Source organism: Tinamus guttatus, unplaced genomic scaffold, assembly GCF_059628265.1.
Source record: "Tinamus guttatus ecotype Peru unplaced genomic scaffold, ASM5962826v1 Tinamus_guttatus_pri_ptg000119l, whole genome shotgun sequence".
Lineage (NCBI taxonomy): Eukaryota > Metazoa > Chordata > Aves > Tinamiformes > Tinamidae > Tinamus > Tinamus guttatus.
Window position 1 is genome coordinate 2,249,761 of NW_028288653.1, and position 26,353 is coordinate 2,276,113.

Consider the following 26,353-nt stretch of genomic DNA (forward strand, 5'->3'; position numbering starts at 1 on the left):
TTGTATGTATGCCAAACAACCATTGCTAGAGGTGTAGCTGTTAAGTTGGATAGTGGATTTTCTTTAAAAAAATACTCTCTTCTCTTTTACAAACAAGCTCTACTTCAAAGGTCTTCATAATTCTCACTGTTTGCCAGAAATAAAACAATAAAAAACAATTTTTAGGACACATTCTATTCTCATTTTAGAAGATGTGAGACAAAATGTAAGGGAAATAGGTGATACAGATATACTGCTTGTCAAGAAAAAAGCTGATCACATTATTTTCTAATCTTGACCTAACATAATTATAACCTGAATTTGGGAGTTTTTCTATGTGGATAGAAAAGAACATCCTATCCTAAAGAGGCAGCCCACATACAAGTTTGGGCACAATGATCAGAGACTGCTTCAATTTTAATGAACTAATTAATCCACCATTTATCTTCATCCTGTTTTATCATTTTTCAGTGAAGCATGAACTTTCCTAAGATCAGACCACCAAAAGCCAGAGCATGGAAGAAAGTTAATCAACTGTAGAAACATGAATACAATCCCCTCCTAGAACAGAGATCTGCAGTTTTATAGGTGATATAACTCTCCGATCCTGTTATGCGCTGTTTTATTACTGCGCTAAAACCCTACACCAGCTAATAATCATAATTTATTCCAGTTCCTTGATGATTATACTTAAAAAAAAAAAAAGTTTTTAGATCTTCAATGATCATAGTCGTCACTATGATAGAATGCAACAAGCAGAATCTTTAAGTCACCCTTAGGTTGCTAGATTGCCAGAACACCCCTTATTTGGTGTGCTTCAGGTCCTGTGAATTCCTGAAGAAGTGTTGTTCCACAAGCATTTTTAATACTTCTTTTCATAATTCGCTTTTGTATGATATTATTTTCCCAGGTCATTGTTGGTAAAGTACTGTGTTAGGTTAGGAACACTGATCATTAAAACTGCATCTTATATAAGATAAGTGCCAAACCCACTTTAAGCCTTCTTCCTACACCTGAAGACCTTATGCAAAGAGGCTTTGGTAAATCATGCTTCAAAATTAATCCTTCCATAGAATAGAAACCCCATAAAACGCTGTTGGTCTTTTATTTAGTGTGAAGGAGTTCAGTGGCTTGTGAACTGTGCTTTAGAGCACAAAAATACCAGAGCAAAAATAGAATTTGCAATAGAAAGCATGCTTTTTGGAAAAATATCTGTCATCCACACTTATATCCTGTATTCTCCTGTGTAAAATTGCTACAAGGCACATTATATATTTACTAAGCAGAACTTAAAATGAGCAGTTCATGCTGAAGGCATTCTGTTAAGTAAATATTTCCAGATTGAACACATAAAGATACTATTCCTATTGTCACTGGCAATTACAGCAGAGCAGTGTAGAGAATACAAGGATTTTCTAAAAAATTATTTGCGTAGCTTTTTGTTTGTCTCCTTGGCTATTAATCACAACTTACTGCCTTAGAATTTAAGGTACTACTGTTTGAATAAGGTGGTGCTTTGAAGTTGCTTGAAGTAGTTGCTAACACTGAGAAATTAAGATATTATCTAGCAGATCTGCACAGATCTACAGTGGTATAATCAGAGACTGAGAGTAGTTCAGCCAGTATTGTAAAGAAGAGATCTCGTGCAGCTTCCTTGCTTAGTCTTAATTGCTTTCTTTAATACTTGTTGGTTTTCAAGTAAATGTTGGATCATGATGCCTACAGAGTTTGGTGGTTCAGCAGTTGGCATGCTGTGATTGGAGTTCTTACCTTGTACCACCCTGTTTGTTGTATTCAGCTTCTATCCCTTGTGTTTCAAGTAAATTGTAAATTTTTGGGAGTAGAGACTATTTCTTTGTATGGCGAGCCCAAATCCTTAATAAGATTCAAAAGTCCATTGTGCAATATTTGAGACTTCAGACATGCTGCTTGACAAATTGATTTTTTTTCTTTTTTCCAATTTTTTTTGTTTCAAATTAAAATGAAATCAATGCATCTGTACTGCTTTGAACTCTTCTTTATAATTCTATATTTTCTTAGTTCTCCTGATTTTAATTGTTCCGTCTCTTACCTTGTTTTAGTTGTCTCTTACCTTGTTTTAGTTGATTAGCTGTACCTCTGTTTGATACAACTTTCATCAGTCTGGAAATTCCTGCTAGAATTTAAATTATACTTCAGTTGTTTTAAATGCCAGTAAAAATAAGACCTAAATCAGTAAATAATATTATCGATGCTATCCATAATATTTGATTTAAATGAACATATGATTAGAAGAAGGTTGAGTATTGCAAGTATAGCAAGAGTTGCTTCTTTTTCCTAGTGTGTTTGCTATAAATATCCTTCTTAAGCATTTAATAGATCTGGAAAGTATTTAACCTTGAGTCATTCATCTGGATTTTCATCAGACTTGAAGAATTTCAGTAGTCTGTAGAATTTTATCCATTCCATGCCTTTTTGGTATTCCTTTTTTTTTTTTTTTTTAGTACTACTGTTACTTTACACAGAAGTGATTGTGAGAAGATTCTGTAAGTTTTTTCAGACTAGTAGCTTTAAAACACTATGATGTGGATGTTTTTCTGTAATAACTAGGGTAGTTCTTCAATTAGGTAATGTGCATCTTAAAAATCACCTTGTTTCAGGAGGTGTGTTCAGGTTCATGCATTACGATTTTGGTAATACTTTGTTGCATTTTTTCCCTAGAATTAGGCAGTGATGTATAGACATAGATAAAGTCTAATCATTTGGCTTTTCTTTTAGTATTACACAAACTGTGTTCAAATGGTCTCCTAAATGGCTTATCAATTCATTTTTAACAGCGATTTTTCAGGAAACAGTTGGTCAGATCCAGTTCTGCCAGACCAGAGAGATCTTGCATGCCATCTTCATAGTTAGCAGCTGTGGCTGTTATCTGTCATTTGGGGGATGAGTAGAACATGAGGCAGGATGACTGGAGGTACAGCAAATTCCTAGCAAAATTTGCTCCTGGTTTGTATCAAAGGCTGTTGATTAAGTAGCCCTGATTTAGTGAACTGCATGTATGAAAGCAAGCTAACTTTTCTTTAATCACTCTAAAATCAAATAATTGAGACCTATTGATGGTGTTTCTTAGAACTTACACAATGCTTTCAAGTATAAAAATCTTTTGTGTGTGTGTGTGTGTGCGCGTGTGTTTGCAGGAATGTGTGGTTTGAATAATCATAAAGGCCAAGGTTGTCATTTAGTCAGGTGAGTTTCCACATACCCTAGAATTTTTGAGACTTGATAAAATCATTATTGGGACTTAAATCAAGAAATAACATGTATACAGTCAAATTCCAGAGTTAACAGCTGTAAGAATTCCCATAGTTTGGCTTAGAGCAGTGTTGCATAGTTTTTGCAGTACGTTTCACATTGCATCCGAGTTCTTTGAGTACTGTCCTGGCCGTCACTCCAAGATAATTTTTTTCATAGTCAGACCGATTTTTTTTTTTTTTGCCTTAGGCATAATAATATTAAGTGAGAAGTTTTCTCACTTCGAAAGATGATATATCTTCTGCCTGGTGAACACAATATAAGAACTGTCTTGTTCAAATTTCACTGATAGAATAGGATAGCCCTTAGAATAGTCTGTTTACACTCAGGAGAGCTGATATTAATGTGTAGCTTGTCAACTAAATTTTCTTAATTCCCAGAGTTCTGTTAATTCCGCAAACCAGCACTTCTCAAATTTACCTCTTGAGTGGCTCCCTACAGCCACTTGTTTCTTTCTCCTTTCCCTTTCTTTGTTGCCCGCCCCATCCCTTACCTGGAATGTTGCCAGCCCTGCTCCTATTTCCAAGCTCCTACAGCAGCCACTTCCTTCTGCTGATATCTCCAGTTTAGCTCCCTGTAGTGTGTTCGTTCCCCTTCTAGAAACACTTCCCATGTTATCCTCCAGCTTGACAACCTGTTCCTGAAATATTTTGTCATAATCTATTCTTCCCACAAAGAAGGTGCAATTTCCTGTCTAACATAATTTTATGTTTGGGGTTTTGAGTGAATTTTAATCAGCTTTAAGCAAATGAAGAGACTTATCAGCAAGCACAACTATAAATTTAGATTTCTCTAGGCATTTATGATTTATTTTCCTTTTTTTTTTTTGCAGCTGTGTGCATTAAACTCAAAAGATGTGTTTTTTAAAGGAAGCTCTTTTGTTGCTTAAAAATTTCAAAAAACATACATAGTGTTGAGGTGAAATTAAGTAAGTCTTCTCAGCTTATATTTTATAAATTAAATGAGAAATAGAAATCTTCTATGGACAAAGTGATTTGTTCCATGAGCAGTAAAAGGGTCATGTAACTTAAAGAATAATCTCCAAAGGTCTTAAGCCTGATGATTTGGGTATGAATCCAAATGAACATCCTGTATTGACATAGTTGCTGTATAATTTTATGTAAAAAGATGCCCAACACGATGGGTTGAGATATTTTAGATGCAGTGTAGGAATTATTGTAAGTGAGGAGCTGGTGACTTAGAGCTACTTTTATATCTCTAAATTCTGATGCCGGATAGGAGTCAGGATCCTTGCAGTTTAGAGTCATGTGCAATGTGTGCAAATTATTGTAAGTGCAACTTGAACTTTTCCTTACTTTTGTGGGTTTCACTTGAAATGGTGAGTTTTTTCCGTTATGATCATCCGTAACTGTGTTTGTTAAAAGGGAACTAGCAGATTTAACTGAAGGGAAACTAAACAGTCTAATGGAAAACCAGTTATGAAAAAGTCTATATTTAACCATTTTGTAATCATACTGTGTCATAGCTGGCTTACATTATTAAGCATTCTTTAAGAATATGCTCTTCTTCTGCATTACCTACTATAAAAACTGAACTGACTCTGAAAAAGTCTTTGTTATTGTCAATCTGTTGAACAAACATTTCTGCTTGGAGGTCTTCAACCAGGGTCAAAAAACATGGTGAGGATTCCAGTAAATTCCAGGCCTATCTATGTGTTAGGCATAGGCTGACTTTCGGGAGACAACATTAGCTTCTCAACCATCACTGAAAACAATCTGCTGTTTCTGTTGTTTCTTAAGTATTCCCCTCTCACAAATCCAGTGGCATGTAGAGCAAAGTAGCTTTTTTTTTTTTTGCATACTATATTATTGACTCATTAACTTATTTTTATTTAGCTTGAACATGATTCTGCACCTACAAAGTTTGAAAAGAAATTAAGTTAATCTTTAAAAGTTAATCTTTAAGTATATCTTTGATATATAAAAGCAAAGCAAAAGGCAAAATATGTTAATGCCAGCCTTATAGAAGCTTTTATCAGCTTAATTTTAACAAGTGTAATATTTAATTCTAGTGACTTATTACATACTAGTTTTTATTAAATATTTAATATAAATATAAAATAGATATAAGTAAATTATATATATATAATAATATATATAAATATTAAACATCACAGAGTGAACCATGGTTTACATTCAAAAAGAATCTTACAATTATTTCTTATCTCCAGAGAGGAAAAACATCAGAAGACTTACAGCTTGGCAAAACTGAGTTTCCGTGGTTATTATCCGAGTTAAAATATAGAATCCTTCCTGTCTCCCTGTCCCCCCACAAATTCCCTCCCCCTAATACTTTAGTAAGTATTACTTCAATAGTCTTGTGGTGACTTGGTTAAAATTGAGAATACAAGTGATATTTCGGTTGGGCTGCAATGCCATGTATAAAGAGCTTGTTAAAGATTCCAACTTCACAACACAGAGCTCTTCCGTTTGAGTCTTCGGCATTTTGCTACTATTGAGCCAGCTTTTCCTATGTCACAGGTGCTGAGTGAAAGCTAATTCCCTCTAGGTAAACTGGTTTTCTGCTCTTATTATGCTACTTAATTAATGTTACTTGCTCATTCCCTAGAGGCCTGGAGCGATGAAATATGATAACCACATCCAGCCTAAGCACTTGCTTAAGTACTAACAAACTTCTGACTGTAGAACATGTCAAATTAGGCATGTTTTCCAGATTTTGCTGGACTGCAGTTTTCTGGCCTCAGCTACCATGATGAAGATATTTTTGATGAAGTAAATATTCATTAAAAATTAGGTGGTAGCTGGGTAATTATGTGCAAAGCCAGAGTGAATTTCCGATTCAAGCAGTAGGAGTTTACCTCTGCTGCGTTTGGCATAACTGAGGAATTAGTGTCTCTTCTGTGGAAACAGAATTTTTGAAATACATATTTTGGTTAGTTTGATGCCTGAATGTCTGGGAATTAAAGGTGGCTGGTGGGACTGAAGGTGGCTAGAGTCCGAAGGGAAAAAAAAACCCACCTCTCATTAGAGAATTAAGAAAACATAATTATAATGCATTGCTGTTATCACACCTCAAAAGGGCCTCAAAAGTGCTGCGTTCAGCCCAGAGAATACTACACAAAAAGTCAGAAATGAGTATTGCGGCTATGACTAGAATCAGTCTTCAGTATGGGCTATAGACCAGTGACACTTTTGAACACATCTTCACCCTTTTAACACAATAGGATGAAGAACTTGTGTCTTTTCCTCTCATCTACCCTAGCTTGCACCAATAAAATTGCTGACAAAGGCAGTCGTCTTTGAAGCTACCAGTTTTCATTTGGGTGCTCAACATCCTTTTCATCAAGAGTTTTTTTATTTTTCATATAGAGGCAGCTTTTATGTACTCTTGGATTAATCATAAAGACTGCTTTGGATTTGAGTGGATCTGTTAGGTCAACAGTTCTTGGTTTGGAGAAAATGCTTTTATGGTCTGCTGAGAAAAAGAGTTTTACATGGAAGTTAAATACAAGAACTAGTGTTGGAAAATGTTAAGGCCGTAGTACAAAGTAAAACATACCTGTGCGAGCCAAGGACAGAACACTAGCCACTTTTAATTTCCTGACTTTTGTTAGTTTGTATTTCAGTCTCCATATTTAAATATTCCTTTCACCTGTATTTTTATAATTTTTGGAGGGATATTTTAGCCAGCTTTTCAGCCACTGCATACTGACACAAGTTAACTATGTGTTTCTTTGTCTTTTATTGAAACTCAAGATTCTCAAACTTATGTGGTATTGTTTCTCATGGTTTGTTGTATAGTAAGGAGAGACTGGCTTGAGTGGTTTTGATGCCTTGTACATATTAAGTTTCATTGCCCACTATGTGGGAATGTAGACAATTTACCAGCTCATGAACCTCCTTAAAGTGACTGCAGAATGGATTATTTCCTACCATCATCACAGGTCAGTGGATGGTTTATGCAACTTTGATTGCTTGGAATGATTTTCCAAATTTGCCTTTTTTTTTTTTTTTTTTTTGAGGAGGGACAAACACAAACAACAATAAGTTGTGGTGGTCACTACTCTGAATGAGGAATGGCAAATGTTGAAAAAGAAAACTCTAGTGGTTGCTACTGTTCCTCTGCGAATTGAAACATTTTATAAAGCACATTTTCTGGATATGATTCATTAAGCACAGTATTTGTTTGTATCATGATGAAGCTCTTATGATGTGAGTACTAGGATCTTTTTTGGACTCATCCTTAGGTCCTGACATCAAAGTCAGGAAGGATGGTCTTTTGTTTCTTTAACTGTCCAAAGTAGTGTCTTACTCATCACAAAATTCATGTGTATCTCATAGAAAAAATTCATAGACGTTATGACGTATAATTGAATACCTCTTTTCCTGGCCCTAATGTCTTCAGTATGTTTATATCCATATCTAGGTGTATATATATAATATAGAATATGTATTATAATGTTTGTATTAAGTTCATAGTTCCATTTGAATTCCAAAGGTCACACCCAGGAAATCCCGTTTTTTACTTATTAAGAAATCCATGGAATTTAATTCTGTCTCATCTTGTCCATGATTTTAATTTAAATTTTATTTCTCAGTCTGATCCTAGTAATGTTGGAACTTTTTTTTCTAGCTTTACTAGGGGTTTTTTTTTTTGCTTATACACACTCAAGAACTGTGCCTTTCTACCTCTCTCTTAACCCTGTTTTATGTATCAGTGCTGTTTGAAAGAAAGTCTGTGATTTGTTTCCTTGTTTTAGAATGAAGCGGCACGTTATAGTTCACATAATTTTAACTCCTTATCCTTTCTTTAATCCAGGGCTGGGAAGAAACCGTGGATGCTGCCATTTCTTACTTATTAAGAACTTGTTTGTCAAAGAGCTCTAAGGAGCAGGCCCTGACTCTGACCAGTGAGTTATGCATACCTAAAGATACTAGTAGGCTGAAGAAACACATCACCCTCCTCTGTGAAAGATTGGCCAAAGGTGGTCGCCTTTCCCTAAGTACAGAGACGACCACTCCACAGACTGCTGGCATGCCAGGTAAGATATGTTTGTAATTCAAAACATGTGTAATTAAGAATAATGTACTTTTTGTTGTGTTTGGAGTTATTCTTACGTGCATAAGCAGATAGTACTTTTCCATTTCCTGTTAGAAATTATAGAATAATCTGGAATTTTTAGATTTTTACTCTTTACAATTTTGCTGCTGCATATTTTCAATAGAGTTTCTCTGCTTTTGGGGAGTTTTTTTTTTTTTTTTGTTTGTTTGTTTGTTTTAATGTATGTACAGCCTTTCTTTGCATGTGCTAGTTGAAATGCTTTGATGAAGTGATTTCAGACTATTATATGACAGAATCTCTTCCATCTAATTAATTTCTGTAAGTGTTATGCTATGGCCGTATCTGGAAATTGATTTGTAATAACATGAATTGAAGTTGTGAGCCAGAATAAGTAGCAAATTGGATTTGTGTTTTTTGTTGCTGTTTCTTTGCAAGACTTTATTTCTCTATAAAATACATGTGGGACTGTGCTCACTTCGGTCATGACTAATTCTGATAGGAAGAGGATAAAATTTCTAAGAAGTATAAACAACCCAGAAGAAATCCTGCTCTTGATGAGGGAGCTTGAGAAAGTAGTCTGTTCATGCTCTCCATATTGTATACATTAAAACTAAAATTCAAAAATTTTAAACCCACTGTTTTCTATTACATGAGGCCAAAATACCAAGAAGGCATGAGTGATGTATTAGAGTGTTTTTTCACATGGCAGTACAGGTAGACAACTATACTACCTCTCAAATAAAAACAAAATAAAAAAGAAAACACCAGGAGAAAGTACATTCCAAACTAAACATAAGAAATTTGGCCAATAACCATGTATTGATTAAATGTGGATCAGGGTTAACAGGTTACATATGGTGAGTAGTGAAAAATTAAGCACTTTTAAGCAGCTGGTTGAGACTTGGTATAGCTATGTCCCACCCAACATAAACTGTTTCAGCCATACATGAAATGCCCTTTGGCCATGCTTTACATTAAAAGGCATTAAAATCTGTAACACAAATACAGATTCCAAAAAAGGCCATTTTCAGAATTGCTGACTGTAGTGTGTAGTCCTTTCACATAGCAAATCACCTAATTAAGAAATGGTGACCTATTTGGGCTTTCAGGCTGTCAAAGGAAGATACCATTTAAAGAAACTGTGTTATAAAACTCAATATAACTTTTTTATTTTCACTGGGAGTTTAGCCTGGAACCTAGAAAAAAGACTAAATGAAATGTCCATACATTATGCATTTTCTCATTAACTGTTGAGAGAACATAGATTTGTGAAGAGTACAGAGCTAAGACCAAAGATGTATTATTTTTAAAATTAAGAAATTGCTTTATTTATAGGACAAGACACTGCATAGCAAGGAATATTGTTCCCTGTTCTTAGAACTTCATAATATTTACTTTCAGGCAGGATGTGCTTTATACTTTGGAAGTTCATAGACTATTGAATAACGATTTTACCAAGGCTTTTAAAGCATCCATTTTTGAGGGGGGGCTAGCTGTTTGTGTTTTTTGAGAAGTGCCTAGGATCCTTCGGGCATTGCTGAGCTGTAACAGCTACCAGGATTTTTAAAAACATCCAAAATATTCAAGAGGATGTACCCTGAAATCTAAAGAAATTGGCTGAAATTGTGTTGAAACAAATGATGATTATCTTTAGGTGTTAACTAGTTGAAAAATGCATTTAAAAACCAGCTATCAATACTTGTAGTCAATGCAAGAATATATGCCAGAGATAGGCTGTGGTCTCTGCTGGACCTGGTTTTATACATTGTTTTTCTTAATTGCAGTGATAGAATATGAGCATTAAATCTGTAGATTTACAACAGCTAAAAGTACTTTCACATACTTTGAAAGACAGCAGTAACTTAAGTGATCTTGAATTAAAGGAGTCATGTGAAGTCAGTAAGTTAAATTCAGTAAAGACTGCAAAGGACTCTATCAAATAAAAATCAGACAAACATTAAAACTTAAGAAATAATTCCTTACTTAGCTTTACTATAGGAAAAGATTTGGTTACACTAGACCAGCAAACAAATAGAAGTCAGCAATATGATCTTATTAAAGAGAAAAAGGACAATTGGAGATATTGCCATATGATTTGAATTAAGAAGCAGAATCATTGCTTTCTACATGAGGAAGGTTCAGTTGAAAAAAAAATGGGTAGCACATTTTAAGAAAACCTTAGGTGAACAGAATTCAGATTAGAGCATAAAAATTATAAATGGCTAAAGCACTTGGCTTTCTCTCTCTCTCTCCTGGGGGAAGAAGAAAGAGGAGGTTGAGGAGGCACATGACAGTTTTCTGGGCTGTAAAATGCTCTTATAAGGGTGATTAAGAATTAATCAGAATCATTGGCTACATGTGATGCACATCAAGCCGTATCTTGCTCTGTGTTGCCTTTGGCAAGGTGTAAATGGCTGGAGCTCGGGAAAGGTGAGGGCCTTGGGGAGCTGTGTCAACCAGCAGCGTGGGTCAAAGCTGGGCAAGTGCTGCAGAAAGTGCTGTAGACCACCCAGGTTGCCATGTCCTCAGTGCAATGGGTGTGAGAATTCATGGTATAAATCCTGATTGCCTGTAGTGAGTGGATTGTGTAGCTTTTCACGGTCTCTTATAATATTGGTGAGTTTTGCAGGATTGCTTTGATAACCTTAAGCAATGTCAGCTGAGGCTGCTTGCAGTACTCCACCACCCACCTATATGCTGGGTGTCTCAGCTATGCTGTCTGCAATATGGTCCTGCTTTTCTTGTAGTAGTGGTAGTTCTTGGTGTACAAATCTGTCTTACAAGTGGCATCTACATCAGTTCAATGCTCTGTTTTAGGGGGGGAAAAATCAACCTTTTGCATAGCAAGGTTTTTTAATTTTTAAAATATGTCTTTTTTTTTTCTCTCAACCATCATTTCTCCTCCTCTTCCTCCTCCTCCATCTCTTTTTACTCTTTTAGCTAAACTTCAATTATTTTTTCTCTCTTTTTTTTCTCTCTTTCTCTATTTTTCTCTAAATCTTTGTATTGTGCTTCGTCACCTTGTTTTATATATTACTGGAGCACTAGAGAATCTATGACTTAACCTGTGGATCAGTAACTGTAAGCACAGTGCCTTCGAAATGCTCGTGCCATGGAATGCCCAAGATTGTAATTTTCTGAGGTCAAACTGAGTCTCCAGACCTGTCATGATAAGGAAATATGGGACTATATTGTATTCAGGAAATAGAATTTGCAAATATTTTCCTGTCAATATGGTTGTGTTCAAGGTTTGTATGAATGTAGAGCCAGAAAGCACTCCAGCTGCATGATTGTGCCTTTTATGTGTTGGCTAGAGAAATGTATCTAGAATATCCTTGGCAGATGCTTATCCAAACTGCCCCTTGCACAAGGTTGAACACTCTCTCTTAATAGTTTATATGACAGACTGGCCTTATAGGGATGTTTTCCTAAAACTTTATTTATCGCCTTACCTGCAATCACTCCAGTTTCTTGTGATCCTAATATGGAAGGGAGATGTGGCAAGTAATGCCACCTCCTTACACCTGTTAGACTGATAGATTGTTATTAGGTCTCTTCAGGACCTTCCTATTCCGTTGCAATTGTGCCCAAGTTCTCTTAGTCTTCTTTTCAGGATGATTTCTCTATCTTCCTTACTCCTTCTGTTTTCCAAAGTGGAAAGAACGCCAGGTCTAATTGTAAAAACACATGCTTTTAAGTTGCTAGAAGAGCAATATTCATTTTTTATAGAGAGTGTAAATATTGCTGTAGAATTTTAGTGCACCAAGAACCTTCCATAAGAAGAATAATAGGTTTTTTCCTTTTTGCTTGAAATTTCATCTCATCCTTTGAATTGGAAATTTCTTCATTGGTGTCATTAGGGGAAAGGAATCAGCAGTAAAGCTCATATATTCTCAAACTTTATAGTGTGAACTTTCATACAGAATATTTTCTGAAATGCGGTACCTGGTGTTTTTAGTCGCGTAAGTACGGAGCACCTCTCTGTAATCGTAATGGTACCTCAGCAGCAACTATAGTGTGTGTGTATATATATATTTCCTGGAAAAGTTAGAATAATGTTGTTTAATAACATGGGGAAGACAGTACAGAGGACTAGGCAATTCATCTGAATAACTAGCAAGTATTCCATAAATGGCCAGAGCCTACTGATCACAGTTTGAAAACTTCTCTTTCAGTTTAAGTATTGTGTGTATTATGTATGATTTTCGTAACACTTTTATATTCTTAATTTATTTTTTACATCTGAGATGATATTTAAAGATAGAAATCTGCTTTTAAGCAGTAAGATGCGTTTCTAACATTCTAATATTTTTGGCTATATCATCATAAAGTATTAGCCTTCATTTGCTTAAGACATTTTTACATGATCTGAAAATTATGTGTTTATATTTTATCAGGTACCTATTTTTATTCTCTTTCCCTGTAAAGCCTTCCCCGTTTGAGGAAGCTGTGCATTAAAACAAACCAATGTTTGCTTCTCTCACTTTCAAAGATATTCAGCTTTTTTTGAAAATAAAGCAGTCCAATCATCACCATATCTCTTTTCAATCTTTCCTTGCTTTCTCTCCCTTGGCAAAGGCTAGCGTATACATTGGGTAAAATGTGCACTTTTTCCTCTCCTCCATCTAAATCATCCTTACAGTAAAGATCCTTCTTACCCGTATGGCTCCACTTCATTCTGTTTTCTTTGTCTTTTCTTAATTATTTCCTTTTCTAGTTTACTTTTTCTCATGTTTCTGTATCATACTTCACCAGTTTCTTTCTCTGTACGGTGCCCTTTGAAGTCTGTGCAACTTAGGTATTTTTTTTCACTGCCATGGTCAAGAATGAGCAACGTTGTCGCCACCCGCCCGAGAGTGCAGAAGTCTGTGACCGCAAGAGGCAGCGGTGAAGGACAGGACCATTTTCCTGGTTGACTGGAGCTTTACCAGTGCCAACCTGGGTGGCCCCAAGCAGTCATTGCAGAGGAAACCCTGCAGGTCTAGAGTGGCTCTATCGAGCAGTGAGGCTCAAGCAAGGTTTGACAAAGGCATCACTGAGACTAAACCCATAAATACTGTGATCATTGTGTGCTTCTCTATCCACTTTGTGCAGCTCTGTGCAGGCTGAACTGTTGAACCAGTTTAAATATAACTTTCTTCTCTGCAGCTAATTGCAGATAATAATCACACACGAACAAAGAAGTCGTCGTAGCTCTTCCAGCCCCTCTGTCATGCACTTCTGTTATGTTGTGTCATGCCAGCTAACACTGAGACATGATATGGTGTATAATGCAACGTGATAGGGTGGTGTAACTCTAACATGACTTTAAAATATCCACTGCGAACTTCTGTTGCTCCACACTTAAAGTATTTTTGCAGTAATTTACCAGCTGGTCATGATGAATGGTTTATCTTAATTTAAAATACTAGAAATAAGCAGATAATAACATATCAAACCAACATTTTAAACAACAGCATATCAAATATTTTAAACAATTTATTTGAGTTCTATTTTGAGACTAAAATATGCCTCTTGCTCCAAAAAGCTGGTTTACTGAAAAGGAAGGGGAGTAGCAAATCATTAGGGAGAGTTTGGGAGTGCTTACAGGAACAAGGTCTTGTGGTTGCTCAAGAAAGGCTTAAGAACAGTTTAGTGGAGCCAGAAACATTGATTCTTTGGCTCTCTGATATGAATCTTTAGTCTTTATAATTTTTAGTTCCATTGTAACTTGCTATTGTTTTAGTAAGTGTGGTAGTTTAATTCTGTAAAAGGGAAAATGAAGCTATGCACAAGTGAAGTGACTTGCCCAAGGTAATACCATGAGCCAATAGCACCTGTGTAAATAGAACTCAAATATAATGCCTCACAGTCTTATATATATTCAAATAAAATGCCCTAGCTGCTACATACAGTTGTTTTATCTCTTTTATGCTCAAAAGAGAGGATACAAGTATAAGATCTTCATAAGCCAGCTTCAGCCTCTTGCTATATCATTCTGTGATCACATTTAAAAATGGAAAACTGGTCGCCAGACACAGGAAGACAGAGTGAAGTCTCTGAAGTCTCTGAAGTCTCTGAAGGTGCTTCATTTGCATAATTTTAGTCAAACTCCATTAGTCTACTGGAGTCAGTTAACAACTTTATTCAAGTGGTTGATTTTCAGGGATTATAGGGATTTTTCAGGATAAAAAAAGGAGTGAAGAAACAGTTGTGTCTTTTTTTTTTTTTTGTTTAACTGAAAGTAAGATCTTGATTGAAAAAAAAATGCATTTAATTTTTCAGGACACTTGTAGCGCTTGGTTTCATGGTGCTCTGCAAGTCTCATTTGACTATTTCATGTTACATATGTAGCTTTTGTTTATATCATTTTTTTCAAGATTCCATTATTGTGACAAGAAGCAAAACAAGATGGAAGGGTATCCTTCTGCAGGCCACATGAGCATGCAGGATGGTAATAGGCTTTTTATTACAGTGTTGGGAAACTCTCCGCTTCTCAGTTGATTTTACAGTTGGCAAAAAAACAGAAAGTGAAGGAGTATAAAGGTTAAGATGGCTAAAGCAGTAACATTTAAAAAATGAATAATTTAGAGAGGAAAATGTCATGCATATTAAATAAAAAATAAATCCCGCCTGAGATTTGGGATTCATTCATTTGTAGTACTATGAAATTTATCTGGCAGCACGGCAATTCCAACTTGCCTCGTCTAAGTACAGTTGGGATCAACACATTAGTGCCTTGGTGTACAGAATTCTATTGCTGGCTCTTTGCATTGAAATCCATTAAATTTTAATATATTCTGCTTAAGTATAAGTGGTCACAAGTGATTCATCTTATTGAGTTATGGTTTCGGTGAAAATAATTGTCTGTTGAAAGAATTTCCCTAATGATCATCCTTGTCATTGACCTTTATTTTCTAATTCTTTTTGAATAAGACACCACAAGTGGAAGTAGAATTCTCTAATCTTCACCAGCAACTTAATTGCTTAAAATTATAGAAAAGAGGTGTGTTGCTAAAGGAAAAAATGTATAGTTCCTGGCCTTCCATTTCAGAAAACTCAACAGCAGTAAGTAAAAATAAATAAATAAATAAAGCCTAGGTAGTTTTTAAGAAGTTGTAACAAGTGATGTAATCTATTTTTAAAGAAAGCCAAGTGTTTACTATAATAATACAACATAATCCTTTATTTGAAGGTGTACTACTAATGAGTGTCTGCATGTTCAGTCATCCTTTGGGTTTCCTTTGGGTTTGGGTTTTAGCAGGTTTTCCTTGGTTCAGTTAAATTTGTTTTTCTGTGATGTTTCAAGAACATCTGTGAAAGCAAGTGAGCCTCAGTAATAATACAGAAGTTACAGGTATTTGAAGAGCAGAATTAACCCTGCACTTTAGATGACATGTTCCTTCTCCTTTCCAGCCACTATTTATGACAAATAACACCATTGCAAAATTACTGCAATTATCTACTTTTTATAAACACAGCCCATGACAAAGCACGTTTATCCACAAGAAGGTTTGGGAAAGAGCAATTAGAGGAATGGGAGGAGAGCGGGAAGGGAATGATTTGCAGGTCCTTTTCTTATTTTTTATTGTCTTTTTTTAAAAATATGTATTTCTCTTAAATTGACTTGTAAGCATTTCTTTTACATCATATATTGCTCAAGACAAAATATGCTAATGGCTTTCACCTGAGTTTGTTGTGACTGGAAGTAACAACCTTGAGTCAGCAGAAATTTAACTGGTTGCACATCAGATGATGCTGTGGCCTGTTGATCTCGGACATTTTGCACTTCTTTTTTTTTGGGGGGAGGAACAACTAGATTAAGTAAACCTGAATCTTCTCTTGCATGATCATTGAATAGATGAACATTTGAAGGAAAACTGTGTTTTTTTTTTTTTTATTCCTCAGAATTTAAAACAATCACTTGAACTATGATGGTATTAATAGGCCTTTTTAAAAGGAAGTAAAAGTGTTTGTATGTTGATTTCTTTCTTTACTTGTAGTGTTGTATGATAAAAAATGTAAGAGTCTGTGGAACTCTATGGTGAATTAGCAATGCAAAACCACATCTACATCACTAATACCAGCTGTAATGGATTTGTTCTTCCAGATTGCCATAAAGGAGTCTAATAAATCTAAAACTAGTGAAAATTTCATATTTGGTACATGCAGAATTGATTTTTCAATTACTTCAGACTCTTTTAGGGCCTAATCCAAAACCTGATGAAATCTATGGGAGTTTTTCCATTGACTTCAGTCAGCTTTGGCTCTGGCTCCTAGTTTTTTTTTTTCCTTTTTTTTTTTTTTTTTTTTTCCTTTTCAGACAGATTTGCCAAAAATCTGCAGAGACCAGGCACTTGGAAAAGTTTTGCTTGCAAAGTACAGCTGGTTGATCTGCACACAAAAAAAGTTCCTAATGCTTTTTAAAACAAAACAAAAAAACCTTATAACTTTAGTAGGTAAGAGACCTTGCTTTAGTATTTGAAGCAGAAGTTACTCTGAGTCTTAAACCAAATGTAACAAATTCCATACCAGAAAGATTATATTTAACATGTATAAATTCATGATAACAGAGCTTAAAAATGACAAATTACTTTAGGTTGTGGATATAAGAGAGTCTGCTTAAAAGAGACTGTCTGCTAGTAAAGAAATTTCTTACTACAGCTAAAAGCTACACTACAATTAAAGAATACTTCGCTGAGGTTAACTGCACCACTCTGAGGGACAGATCTCAGACTTCAGGGAGCATGGTGTGACATGAGGTCTGTGCAGCCCTACAGGGAGGGTTTCGCTCCCTCTGGCTGGTTGGATCAGTGTAGTTAATAGCTGTGATGGGACAGACTGGGTTTTAGAGATCATGGAGGATGGTTTGTGCCTCAACAAGGCACGTATCCTTTGAATATCAACGTGAAAGTAAAGTTGTTTCAAGGTAGCATGTTGGGCGAGGAGTGCTAGTCACTGGGGTGCAGAATCCTTTTCCCTTTTGATTTTTTTTCAGCAATCACCTTTAGCACTGGTAAGACACAAATCTGTGGTGGTAAAACTCTTCAGGAGGTAACACTGTGAATTGACAGAGACTTGTGCCCATGGTCTTGATTGCTTTTTCACAAGGAGAGTAAGCACAGACCTCATCATGAATCTGAGTGGTTGTGTGTGTTACAAATTTGTGCAGAGTCAGTATTACTTTTTTTTTTTTCCTTATTTTTAAAGAGCTAGAGCATTTTTGAAGACAAGTCACAGCTTTTACTGTACAGCTTTGTGAGCAACCAGCTTTTAGGCTGCTCATGAAGCTGGGGTGGATGGTTAATATGCTCAGCTGAAGTCCATAATTTCAGATTTCCCTTTCCCTTGAGTTTATTCAGATTCACCCAGTTCTAGCACTTTGATCTGCCTTTTGAGCTGGAAAATCTAATGAAATCAAACATGAGGTGCTTTATGATACTGGCAGATAGTGAAAATTCCTCAAAAAAGTATATATATTGTACTATTGGCTGAACCTCAAACAGCATTGATATGGAGCAAGCAAAAGCAAAAAGCTATGTAAATTGGAATAACAAAGATTTTCATTTGGTTCAGATGTGTTTTAAGGCAAAGATTCAGTTGACATTCCCTTATTAAAATGTTACTAAAACACTAATATAATGTGTAGTTATTGAAACATTTTTCAAGTAGGCTCTTGTAGGACTATAACAATTTTCAGTAAACTAGTGAAAATTGCAGGCTTGATGAATTTCATGTGATTAACATGGAAAGATGCATCTCTGAGTGTCTGCAATGTACTGTAAGTGCAAATACCACAGCTGTGTTGGTTGCCTGTTGATCTCTGTATTTTGATGAAAGATGTGTTTTTATTAATTTTGACCTTAACCAAAACTTTGATATTATTCTACTTGGAGAAGAGAGGAGAAAAAAAAAATAGTTAACTGGAAATTAGTTGTCACTGAAAGTGGTGTAACTTCAAAGATGGGATATGATTAGGGGGATGTTCTACTGTATTAATTGAATTTCCATTTTAATGACATACTGTCTTCAGTGTAACAATAAGCAGCTGTGCCACTCTGTGCATTTCAAAGAACATCTACTCAGCCCTTAAATTTGCCATTAGAGATCAAAGAGAGGATCTGATGTGTATGGATGATGAAGGATGCCTTAATTCAGATGGATGACTGAACAGAAATAGTGCAGCTAGACGGTAATAAATATTATGAACAACCTTCTTTCTTTTTTCTGTTATGTAAGTTATGTGGTGCTGAACTATATTAAATTTTATAGCCACACTGAGAAATCTTTCATGATGTGTTTTTTAAACTGTATCACAGTACTGATAAGTATGTGTCTCTTTTAGCACTTGTTTTTTCAAATGAAACTTTGAGTTAAAAAGTTGTGTTTTTTTTTTTTTTTTAGCAGAAAGAATTGCTGATGACATTTTTAAAAGCAGTTTAGAAATAAATGGATGCTTACATTTAAGAATTAGTGAGGACATGTAAAGGTGAAGTCTAACTAAATGGTCAGATGGATTCTTTCTGGCCTTAAAATCTATTCAGATAAATTTTAGTAGCTCTTCTTGGTTTTGTATTCTCTAAAATTGAGAGTTTATCTGTAACCAAAGTAGTTATTAGGTGTATTAAATTGCTGTTCAAGGATACTTAAGTGAAGTTATAAACTGGCATTCTCATTTGAATCAGAGTATCAATAAATCAGGCAATAATTTGACAGAAATTAAGCAGTTAAGCACTGACTGTAGTCCGTGGAGTATATTATGGTGTTAGAGATGCTGGGTTTGATTATTTGCTAGCATAAACTGTTGAGAAGAATGAAATTCTAAAGAGTTATGTGAAGTAGAATCAACCCAGAAATCTTATGATGAGGGAATTAGAGAGGTTTGGATTTAGCAAGAGCTGTGTTGCATGTTATAGATTAAAAAAAAAAAATCATAGGAGCATAAGGAAACCCAGTAGTCTAAGCTAAAAGTACTTCTGAAAGTATAACAGGCTCATATGATTCCCACAGAGGCAGTATATCAACAGAATTAATTATTCTGCATTACTTGTCACATGTGAGGAGACCAAATTCACAAATTTGATTATTTTATTATTTCATTTAGTTATTGAGGAAAATATGCTTGTTGTATGATCTTCTTAGAGCAGATTTCACAAATATTTCAAAATAAAAGTTGTAAGCATCTTTCTGTCAAAACAGTGCCTTTGCTTTTGGTCCCATTTGCAGCACATGTAAAAAGGTGTTACTCTAGTTCAGTGTAAGGTTGATTCGCATGGGGCTGACTCGATTCTCTCTGGCTATTGAATCGCAAATACATGCGATCGTTTTGATTATTATAACTACACAAGCAATGGGAAGAACTATAGAAGGTGTTTTAATATTCATGGGTAGTCTGCTCTCAGGGTTGGTATGCACTGTGTAGATGATGCTGCTACTTTGAATGTTTGCTCTTTGGTTCACTGAAGCTTTCTGCAACGTGTCACTGCCAAACAGATAAAGCACTTTGTGGGTCAAACCTGTCCTTTCTTTAATGCAGGTTTGCCACTTCAGTAGGTTGGACCATGAGTGGTGAGGGAGTGATAATTGTTTATTTGCAGATCAGTGTAAGGTTATACTTTGGAGAGAGTGTTTTCCACTAGCTACCCTGGTCCATCTGGCACTCTGCTAAGATGAAAGGAGGATCTTTGTTGTGTGTGCTGTTTGATTATGTCATAATATTTTTGGCAAGTCAACAGTTTACCTTGGTAGAAAGAAAAAGGAATATTTACAGAGGTATATACAGTTTAAAATTCGGCATGACAGACTACGTTAAAGAAAGGCTTGGTTGGCACAGCAATCTGGTCCTTCTGAACAGTGAAAAAATTGTTTTGATCGGCAAGATAAGGGAGAAATCCTGGCCCCACTGAAGACACTGGGAATTTTGCCATTGACTTGATTCAGCCAGGCTTTGTCCCATGAGTTTAACAGCAGTGTATGTTATTGTTCTACTCATTCACCTAGAAATGCTAACCTGCTGACTTAGCAGAGCATGTAAGAAGAACACTGTAAGTACTTCTAAAGGTTTGCTTCACAGTTTGAATTCAGTGCTTCAGACAGGGCTTCCTTGCGTGTTTGGACAGAAAGGAAGGAACAGGTGATGTTTATTTTGCCATTATCTGCTGCAAATTTAGTGCTAGTAAAAAGGAAAACACAAGTACTGAATTGTATTTTAGGAGGAAAAAAGAACACAAAGATAAATTATAAAAGGTTTTTTTGGCGCAATTTTGGCACAATGAAGGGATGCTATCCTCTTGTTTTCATGAGATAAAAGTATACTGAAAATATTAAAATTGTATTGATTTATTCCTATTTATTTCCACTCAGCACGATGTACCAAGCCCTTTATAAATACTGACTGTTAACCACTGCCACAAAATATGAATTTAAAACATTAACTTCCGCCTTGTGTTTATCTTTTTTTGGTTGAAGTCTTTAAATGAGGAGAAGCTAAAGAACTTGGGGAGGAGGGGTACTACAAAGAATTTAAATGTACCTTGTTACAACAAGAAGTAAATCAAATACAAAGCAAATTTATTGCTTACAATATAGGCTGTAACAAAGAGCATGTCTTGCATAATTGGTTCTTAACAAATTCAGCCACTTAGGCAGCGCTCAAAAAATACCACAAGTGTTTCAGGATTTGTAGGATAAAAGGAACAGCCAGCTGTAAGTAGCCCTTCACGTTTGAGAAAGTGCAGATGATGCGGCGGTCTGTATAAGATTTCCATAGTCAATGATAGACTAAAAAGAATTGTTTAACAATCCATACCCTTGTGTGTGCACTTAAACTACGGGTAGATCAATAAAGAAAGCATTAAGCCTGGTGCCAGCTGAAGTTATTCTACATACAGGCTATTTGACTACCTAGCGGAAACTGAATCTGGATTTGAGTAACCCCATTTAGAGAAATTATTTTCTAGGCAATGTCTTTTCTAGTCTCTGTTTTAGTCCTAGGTCATTTGGAAAGGGAAAACCCATACTCAGTTGATGGGATTTCTTGTTTAGTCTTTCTGACAAAAAGAATTTTTCTGCATGTGAAGGAAGTGTAATTAGTGTGCTAACGTACATGTTGTGGTGCTTAATAGCAATGATCTTTTAGTCCCTTTATCTTCTATTTAATATTACTATTACTAGAATTTATCTGTGACATGGCAGTTAGTGTACATATGGTATCAGTAGGTGGGAGTATTCTCAAATAATTCATCAAGGTAGCACAGTATTGGTCATTGTGAAGAGAGGGATGCGCAGGGACGCGAAGCCTGTACTGCTCTGCCCTGCTGTATCGACCCTGGTCCCTGCTGGAGGCTGGGGCAGAACCGGGTCATTTCAAGTACTGAATTCATTATTCTTTCAATTATTTCTGTTCATGACTTTTCATGAGCACTGACATTAGAGCATAGCGCAAGAGAAGCCAGAAAGGTAATAACGTTGCTTCAACCTGTCACCCTGCTGTACCTACCTCCTGTTGCAGAAGAGGGTGAAGCTTAACGCTTCTGGGATCCCGAATTGTGGTTTTCTGAAAGTGAGTTTAAAGGCAAGTTTGCTAATATCAAGGAAATTTTCCAGTTGAATTGTGTGCTTTGGCTTAAGCTTGGATGCGTAAGAGAACTTTATGAACATGTGTTGAAATGATTGCTCGGTTAGAAGAAGCTTTGTTAATTTTAAAAAATCCTATATTGTATTATCACATACTCATATTTCTGTCCATTTTGGAGTCTTGAGGAGTGTGTTGCATTTTAGGTGCTTATTTCATTTTATAAATGCTACACGAGAAGGAGAGAATGACTTGATTTGTTAAGTGTGAAAACATAAACAAAATTTTAAAAGCCTCAGAAAAATTGAGGGAACAGTAGACTGGGATAGGGTTCTTGAAGGATACCTACTGTGTTCCCTCCTGCTCTGACAAATGTGCTGCAACTTTGCATAGACATTCGGTCTATACATCAGGTCAGAATAAAACTTGTAAAATATGAACAGCGTGAACACCGAACCTCAACATCAGCTGTTTCACTCCGTAGATATCCTGCTATTGCTCTGCTTCACTTCATATTATAGACATGGCCAGATTAGACCAAGAGGGCACTCTTGACTAATAAAATGTATCCTTGGTCGTTAGTGGTGTGTGCATCAAGTTAGTAAATTTATCTATGTAAATCAAAAGTCAAGATAATTTTTGAGGTTTGTTGCAGAAACAGAAAAGATTCAGAGTGGATCCATAAACTGTTGTGTCTTGAAGCATGCGGAGCATTAGTTACTGATGAGAAAGTAATTTTGATTATAACAAAAGAAGGCCAGAATGAGACTATGCAATGAACAATGTGATTAATACTTTACCATCTAAAATAAATGACCTGTGCTCTACACACTTTCTTATTGCTTCATTTCAATGGTGGGAAATGCTCTCAGACGTTTTCGTTGGGCCAGCATTGAACTTGCTGCATGCCTAAGAGCTTCTTTTGGCTACCATGTCCACCAGGAGACATTTCTTTCTCAGATTTCTGTCTCGCTAGCTTTTTCATCAGCATGAAAGCAAAGCAGAGGAAAACTGTTGTTCTTTGTACATGTTGTTTGGTATATACTGGGTTGTGATTATTGCAGAAGCAGTGAGGTCCCTCAATTTAAGGGATGCAATGACTGCTTTATATCCACTTTTGTTCCATTAGTGGAGTTATATTTCCTCTTTCATCATCCTATCATGAAGGATTTGTTAAGGCTTGAAGAAGATGGAGCCTTACTCTTCTTAAAGGTGCAGGAGTGGGAGAAGAGGTAGTGGACAGAAGTTGGAATGCTGGCAAATCCTGTTAGGTATTATATGGTATTTTTTTTATTATTATTTTATTTTTTTGCTGCATCAAATTTTGAAACAGAGTGTGCAGAGAAGCTGTGGAATCTCTGTCTTGGAGATATTCAGAATTTGGCTGAATATGTTCCCAAGCAACATGACCTAACTCAACCTATTTTGGTCAGGGAGCTGGACTAAATGACCTCGGAGATCCATTGCAATAAATCACACTATGATTCTCATATGTTTGCCTTTGTGCATTTTTCTGTCGGGTTAATTTTCAGCTAGGTGGCTGTCCAGATCTGAACATAGCACATGGCTTCCGCTAGTGCAGAAGAGGCAAAGGCATCCCGAAACTGGGATAGTAAAATAAGCTTCCTATTTTAGTGAAGTTTCAGCTGACTGGCTATAGATAAGTTTTAAAGATAAGATTTTTTTTTCACTTAAAAATACATATACAAAAATGGAATAATATTGCACAAATCAGTAAAAATAGGTCCCAAGACCTTTTTTTTTCCCTTTTGTTTATTAATTGTTGTGACTGGACAAAGGAAGGTGAAAGACTCTCATTTCCATTCCTTCTTTTCTTCAGTTTCAAGTTACTTGACTAGTATTTTTATTGTATATCTTGGATAGCTTATTTGTTCCTTTAGTCTTCAGATGGCTTTCTTCTGCTTGTAGCCTCCTTAAAGATGGTTGTACAGATTTCCTAATTACTTTTATATAAGTTATATTTTATTTAAGCTATATGTTACAAGGTTTAAATTGCCATAGACTTTAATTTATGCATATATGTTGTACAGATACAATAAAAATATAATTTGGGTTTGAAGGGAAGAGGGCTGCCCTTATCATAGAACTTTTACCTTCTGCTTTAGCGGATTTCGGGGGATTCTGTAATAGTTATCAAAATTGTTTTTAAAATGAGTAATCCATCCTCCTAGTCAAGGTAAAAGATGATTCTTAAAAATCAGAGAATTGATTTAGAGAGTTAAGGCATACAGCATATAAATAGATCTTGAAAGCATCTCATTCCACTTGCTTGGTCACTTAATTTATTATTCTGGACAGTAGCAGCACTGTCAACTTTTTTAAAAGGATGAAACAGTACAGTTAATCCTGTTCTTTCCCCTATAAAAAAGCTGCTTTGTTTCAGACTTAGCCTTGTATTATAAAAACAGACATGGTTTTGCCAAAAAGAGCAGGTTGGATTTGAACATATTTCTCCTTAAATATTCTTTATCTTCTTGTGGGTGTAATTCATTTGATGATATTAGCCAAGGTAAAGCTCTCCCTCTTGTCCAAAAAGCTCACCGTCAAGGTTCTCCCAAGCGGTTAGAGATTTTTGAGAGCACAATATCTCATGTCTGCAGATGTCTGATGTTTCAGGCAGTAAGTACTGCGCAAAATATTTGCTTCTGTGAATTGTTAAGTCCTTCATTCTTAAGCAACAAGAAATACCCAAACATCAATTTTGATTTTCAATTTTATCATTTTCATAACATTTAAACACCACTGGCATTAACAAAGTTGCATATGATTTACATACAGTTGTGTAGTAACTCTTGAAAATCTTGAAAGTCTTGAAAACCTAGAAAGTGGATGCACTTTCTAAAATAAAATTTGCTGGGTAGGAAGGAGTTGCACTAATGAAAGAGAAATCTCTGCGTTAGCAGGAGAAAATGTAGTTTTAAGTTCTGTGCTCCAAATAGGCTTATTTCCTCCAAATAAACTAATTGAATGATAGTAAAAGTAATCAAAGGTACTTTTTTGTTTCAGAAATATAAAACTTTTTTTATTGATGTTCATGGCCTTTTTAACTTTCAGTTATTTTTACACCTGCCAAAATAATGATGTTTGCTGCAGGCTTTTGCACAGTAAAACAGTATTCAGGTTCTGCCTCAAAGTGTTGGTGCCAGGGATGACACTTTTCTTTTTCTCCTAAAAGCAGTGGCACAGGTTTTAGCTTTGTGAAGAGTTGACTAAACACAAGTTAACATTTGGATTAATTTGATAAGTGGAGAAGACAGTAAATAAAGTGTTAAGTACTAAGAGGATTAAAGCAAATATAGATCACGGTTTATTACAATATTAGAAAAAACACAATTCATCATTACCATTTGATTAATTCTTAGCTCTCAGTACAATTGGTGACAAAGCAGTAGCGTTATCTGAATATAGAGAAGAGAGTATAGGCCTTTATACAACTATAATGTCTGATTATTTGTATTGAATTTCTGCATGTGACATTTCTATATTTTTATTGTTAAATGTCCATTCTTATATTAATGCATGAAGTTTGCTTACCAAATACTTTAGAAAACCACAATTGTCAGAACTACAGCACACATCTACACAGCATCTCTGCTGGCGTCAGCAAAAGGTTTTAATGCTGCTGTGGTTCCAGAATTTATACACTTTAAAAATTATTTTCTATTGAACTAATTGATTATTTGATACAATTAATTAAAGTAAATAAATAGTCTTTCTTTTATTCTGCATCTATTGTTGTCTTTGAATTTTCCAGGACATTATTGTTGGATAAAATAGAGAATACTAATGAGCTTAGTATTCTAATGATTAGATAACTAGTAATTGTTAGATAACACGTAATTGGATAATTACAAAACACTAGTAGCAAAGACAGTATCTGCTTTGTCGTGTATCCCTTGCATTTTTCATTTGTGGGCTGGGGAGGATGGGGAGAGGGAGGGAGAAGGATAGCAAAGAAATTCCCGATTCAGAGTACCGAAATTCTGTGCTAGGATAGTGTTATTTGATCCCATTAAATTGAAACACATTGGAGTTGTTTACCTCTACAAGTTCTATTTGGGGTGTCTGTAAGCCCCTTGCCTTTCTCATGGGTTGGGAACCTTCTAATTTTAATTCAAAAATAATTTATGATCAGTTCCTTCTTGTTTCAAGAATGTCCTTTATTTTACTGAGGTAAAAGATTTTTGTCCTAGTTGTATTATTGATTAAAAAGAGCCCATTCTGTCTTCAGTCCTCTTGGCTTAGAAAGAATGATCCTTTATCTCTTATTGTTAAATTAGGTTGTTTCTGCATTATCTTAGTAATATTTTACTACATTTGTTTCAAATTGATTTGATCTTTTGTGAACATGGTAACAAGAATTGAACACAGCATTCCAGGTGTGTTCAACCCAGATGGATTTCAGAATTGCATTTACTTTTTTCATGGTCATCACAATCACATTGGGACATTTTATTTTTTGTTCAT

The 26,353-nt window shown here is 35.5% G+C and overlaps 1 protein-coding gene across 1 annotated transcript in view; it reads left to right on the forward strand.

Moving 5' to 3' along the window:
• Positions 1-26,353, forward strand: part of BBS9 (Bardet-Biedl syndrome 9) — a 303,074-nt gene that overhangs the window by 131,206 nt on the left and 145,515 nt on the right. The window contains exon 21 of the mRNA XM_088521368.1: positions 8,071-8,293. Coding sequence (XP_088377494.1) covers positions 8,071-8,293 — 223 coding nt within the window. The remainder of the gene's footprint in view (positions 1-8,070; positions 8,294-26,353) is intronic.